The sequence below is a fragment of the Rhopalosiphum maidis genome, chromosome 4 (genome assembly GCF_003676215.2).
Source record: "Rhopalosiphum maidis isolate BTI-1 chromosome 4, ASM367621v3, whole genome shotgun sequence".
NCBI lineage: Eukaryota > Metazoa > Arthropoda > Insecta > Hemiptera > Aphididae > Rhopalosiphum > Rhopalosiphum maidis.
In genome coordinates this window covers 1,269,742-1,275,095 of record NC_040880.1, presented here as the reverse complement: position 1 = coordinate 1,275,095, position 5,354 = coordinate 1,269,742, and the positions used below count along the sequence as shown (strand labels likewise).

The 5,354-nt window shown below is 25.6% G+C and overlaps 1 protein-coding gene across 1 annotated transcript; it reads left to right on the top strand.

Annotated features, from left to right (window-relative positions):
- Positions 1 to 252: 252 nt before the first annotated feature.
- Positions 253 to 5,354, top strand: LOC113549165. Its single transcript, XM_026950345.1, has 3 exons — positions 253 to 473; positions 1,550 to 1,744; positions 4,828 to 5,354. The coding sequence occupies exons 1-3, from the start codon at positions 365 to 367 to the stop codon at positions 5,139 to 5,141; spliced, it is 618 nt and encodes a 205-aa protein (XP_026806146.1). The 5' UTR covers positions 253 to 364; the 3' UTR covers positions 5,142 to 5,354.

Sequence of the window (5,354 nt, the reverse complement as noted above, 5' to 3'; positions counted from 1 at the left end):
ATTTTCAACATTGTTTTTAAAATATATTCTACGTCTAAACATGTTTTTAAAAACTAGTCATATGTATGTCCGGTTTCACATCATGCAATTTGCATGTGTCATTTCCACTCCAAACACACCACTCTCGGGTTTTTCTCCGTATATTATATTTAATGGCAGGGAGTTGATGTTACTTACACTACAGTAGTAGAGATGGAGAAATTCAAATATCACATACGGGTCGAAAATAATATTGCAACAAGGTGAAACTTTAACTTTTTCTTCTTCGGAGTTCTGGGTACACGTCACATACACCATAGTCCTTAGTAAATCGATTTCTACGTATCCGATCACACGCGGTTGTCGACACCATTCACTCGACAGCATGATTACAGCCCGCCTAATTGTTTTTTGCTCGGCCCTCGTAATTATTGTCCCAGGCCACGTGTTCGCTGATAAAGTGAACAATATTTTGTCTACAAATTTTTCACCGGGTAAGTCGTTAACATTTTTATATTATGACATTTATAACGTATATGATTAGGATATTTAATTTAATACTATAAATTTTAAGCTATTATACTTTGTTATTTATGGAATTACAAGAATATAATATAATAGTTTCATCCAAATTTAGTTATTTTTTTCTATCATAACTTATTTTTATCAAAATAAATTGTGAGACGTTTTAAAAAAAAGTTACTACTTAAGAAGTGTCTTATGACATTATAAACATACATTTTTAAAATCAAAACCTTCCTTCTTTCTATGTAATAGATAATTATTTTAAAAATTTTGATGAATATAATTAAAAATTAGAACGAGTAGTTTTAAATTTTTAAAATGTTTATAAAAAAAAAGTTCTAAAAAATTATTCTACAAAAAAATATAAAATAAATTTAATATTGAATTTAGTATTTAGAATATTTGTACTACTTTTTCAAATTATAAATACTGATAGATGAATATGAACTACTGAAATTTTCAAATAACTATTAGCCCCATACCTTCCAAACTCATTATCGTGGACCTATTGTCATTAGTAGATACACAAAGTTAAACAACTTGAAAACTACTTGATCGAAGTATAATTTACATTTTCCGAAAAATCTTTTTTACGTTATGTATTATTTAAAAGGAGGGAGATCATAATTTAAAAACAGAAGTTAATATCTCCACAGAATTATCCATAAGTTTTAAAAAAAAGTTACGATTTTCTTAAAATAATAATTTTTTATTAGACGATAAAAAAATCGTTGTTGATCGATGATCGATCTATGATCTAACGTGATTGTATAGATTATTTCTATTTAATAATATGATGTATAAATTCAATGCTATAGCCTATAAGTTATAGCATTAAATAACAAATTCTGGAAAAATATACAAAATTTGTATTTAATACAATATTATGGATTCTTGTCATTTAAATAAATTGATTCAAAACATGACATTTATTATAAAACAAATGTTATAAAAAAAAAATCACTTGACAACAGTGTGCTTAACATCTACCTGAAATACAAAAAAAAAATGTAAAAGTAGGTAAATAATTTATATGAACTTTCAGAATCAAGAGAGATTTCGTATCCGTGCAAATGTCAAGAAAGCAAATGCAGCTGTTGTAGCGGAAACATACTTCAAAACTTTAACCTTAACATACGGCAACGGTTGTGCACTAACATAACATACAACGCAGATGACTTCGAATTCAACGTGCGTATATTATTCAATGACTACACGGTGTACAATAGAGATGTATCGGGTATGTTAAGTATGATTAAATATAGTATAGTTGTCGTAATATAATATGCATGAGTATATTATGAAATATAATAATGAGGGAAAATTATTAAAAATAAGCCAAATTCATATATTTGGTAATAATAGCAATAGTAGGTAGTAGTAGTATAGTATATAATATATAGTAATAGTAATAATAAAAGGTGTAAATAGTGTATATATTTTAATAAATTTAATCAATATTATTCAATAATAAAATATTGCAGATTTGCAGTTATTATATTTCATGTTAAAATAATAAGTGAAAAAGTATACGAAAATGATTGACCCATATATAGCTTAATAAATCACAATATATTAATTTAATTTTTATCAAATTTCACATTAAGTATTTGTATTCTATAAGACGTATTCTTATCAATTAATTATTAATATTATTATAGTTAACTATTAAATTCGTATGTTTCAATTAACATATTATTTTACTTAAAAAATATTTCAACTATGCCATATAATTACCTTGTGATAGACTTCAATTCCAAATAAACATGATTTTACGCAAACTAATATACCTATATACATTTAATTATTGGTCCTTATACGTAATCTATCCATTAATTAAAATAAACAATTGTCTATTATTATATATTACAGTATAATATCATTGTTTGTTAGTATAGACATATTACAGTTGTTTTTAAACAATACATTTCTGTCAACTCTATAATAATTTGTAAGTAAAGGGAAACTTTAGGCATCCGTAATGAATAATTTTATACAACCAAATTACTAATGAGTAGGTAGTTATTAAATACAATTTAAATTGTATCTGTAAAGATTCTGATTAAAACTTGTATCATTATTAAACTGACATATTATTTACTTCGCTTGGAATCTAAAAAGATACACAAGATTTATCACAGTAAAAATACTATTATTTTACACAATATACATAAATAAATATATAATACACAAAATAAATAAATAATACATAGAAATAGAATCATAGCTATCATTAATACTTTTAAACGGAAACCAAAAATTTAATAAATAAAATAAAATAATTAAAAGTTTGACTTTATTTAACAATACACAATGAAGATGAACATTTAAAATTTAAATTATTAGTATAAATGTCACCACATGACACATTTCTAAAAAGTAAACATTTTAATTTCTATTTTAAACCTTATCCTAAAAGACTTTGCTGGTAGTAATAATAAAGGGCCAATTAAATTATTAATAACTTCTGATTACCAGCGATATAAACTATTGTTGACATTTAGGTATCCAAGTATTTATAACATGATGAAGGATTTAGTTCATAATGAAACCGTTATCTTGGTGAATCACATATTTCAATTATAAACGTCAAACTATTGAAGTGACTAATACAGGTCCTATATTATCTTTTCAACCCTTAATATACCAGCCATCGCAGTTTGCTCAAAAATGTCTCTCATTTGTGATCAAAAATTATTATTTATGGCTTCATAAGCATAAATATTCTTTTATGTCGTAATTGTCTATATATTGTATAGTAAATTATATTATTATATATATATATTTTTTTTTTTTATTAAATTTAATTTTATTAATTAATTGTAAATAAAATTACTTTTGTTCTTAAAAATCTTTTAGTCTACTACAGAAAATAACATAGTGAACTCTCGTAAGATTAATATAGAATTCCGTCCAAAATGTCAGGTTTTTATTTATGATAAACATTTTTATTGGAATTGCAATAAAATGTCAAACAATTCAACAAATATATTAAGAATTTTTTTTTTCATGGAATGTATATTCAATAGTTCAATACAATAAATAAATTAATACGCCTAACAATAACTAATGTTTGTTGGTTTTTAAATACAAATTTTTTCAACGAAGGTAACCTATAAGTTTAATTAAATGTCAGGTTATATTATACTTTATTAATTAAAAATAAATAAAATATTTTTTGTAATTTATTATATTTTATTCTGGAATAATGTTTTGTTATAATAAAAAAATATGTCATTTTAGATGACATTTAGCTGAACCATAACAAATTAAAAATATTACAATTGTCATAACAATATAAAATGAGCGATATCATAAACGATATAACATATAAAGTGAGCTTCTAAATTTTAACTAGAATGAAATTCGCTATACGTATAACCTACTTTAAATATGAAATTAAAATTGTTTAAATAATATATATATATAATAGTATATATAATTATAAAACTTATACCTGTTATAGAATCAAAATTAATTTACTATGGTTATTTATACGTAATTATATATAAAATATACGAATTCTTATATATTTAACTGATTGATACGTACTTTAATAAAAATATTTTATATTATATTATTTTTATCGATTCATTTTAATATTATTTATATTAGTAATAAAAAATCCTATTTGAAGATATATAATATTATACTCTCGCGAAGGTGTAAAGTAAATTTTAACCAGGAGTTTTCGAATGCTGCATGTTTATTTTTTGGTAATATTATTTTATTATGGTGTGCTCAAAATATTTGAAAACATTTTACCGGAAGGAAGTGAATAATATTCAATTGTCGTAATTATTTTTGGTTAGATTGGAATTATCCGTGCTTTGAAAACTCATATTCTAGGTCATAGGCTAAAACAAATTCTTCATAAATATTTTTCCTTTGTGTATATTATAAAACAAATTGCATAATATCCACTATCGATGCTGTACTTATCATTAAAAAATTCATATGGGAAGCAGTGGAATACGTTACGCGACCCGAGTACAATTATTAATAACTAATTTTAATCTATCGTACTTTTTTAACCGTTTACAACACTAACCGTTAATTTAGTTGTAAAATAATATTAATTATGTTCTTTTGTCAAATAACACTGGTTGTCGGTTGAGCTTATTCATGTTGAACGAAATTTGCCTACCTTTAGCCTTTAAATATGTGTTATATGTAATTAATATACATTATAGTTTATAGGCATCTGATCTTATCTGATGTTGTCATATTGAACATTTTAAGTCTATGTATACAACACGACATATGCTTTAACCGATCGATCGTTCAATTTTAACTATAATAAATATTATATTACTATTACAGGTAGAAATCCGCGCCCCATATGCGTGCCGATCTTCCCACCCGCCTGGACCCGGAGCCGAGTGTGCTTGAAGTTCAGCAACGTGTACTTCGTGGGCCGTAACGTTCACGTGTGTTTAAGCATGGAAGCGCAAACCGAAAAAAAACCCGTGTTTGACGTAGACTTCAACTGCGTCCGGATGGGCACCCAGGGCGTGGCGTTGCTGAAACCAGAGGATGGCGGTGGCCTAGTGCCACCAATGCCTCAAGATCCAGCTGAAGGAACAACGACGGTGGTCGCTGTAGCGGCAGACCCGAATAGTCATAAAAAAAAATAAAACTAAACCGCCCTATGCATAAATTTTGCAAAAACTCGATCTAGATATGCGAATGCAATAATAAACAGTGATTCACCAATCACGCTACCCCTTATATTATCAATTAATAATTAAATAACTCTAATTTTAATTTTTGTAATGTTTAAACTTTAAAGTTTAAATATACTCGAAGACCATTTATTCAAATTCTTGAGATATTTTTTATACTACTTG

Bases quoted from the DNA above. Each gene is read 5' to 3' on its own strand.
- LOC113549165 (XM_026950345.1), top strand. From the start codon at position 365: ATGATTACAGCCCGCCTAATTGTTTTTTGCTCGGCCCTCGTAATTATT. The intron at 474-1,549 runs GTAAGTCGTTAA...ATGAACTTTCAG, and splicing joins GTCTACAAATTTTTCACCGG to AATCAAGAGAGATTTCGTAT. The intron at 1,745-4,827 runs GTATGTTAAGTA...TTACTATTACAG, and splicing joins GTACAATAGAGATGTATCGG to GTAGAAATCCGCGCCCCATA.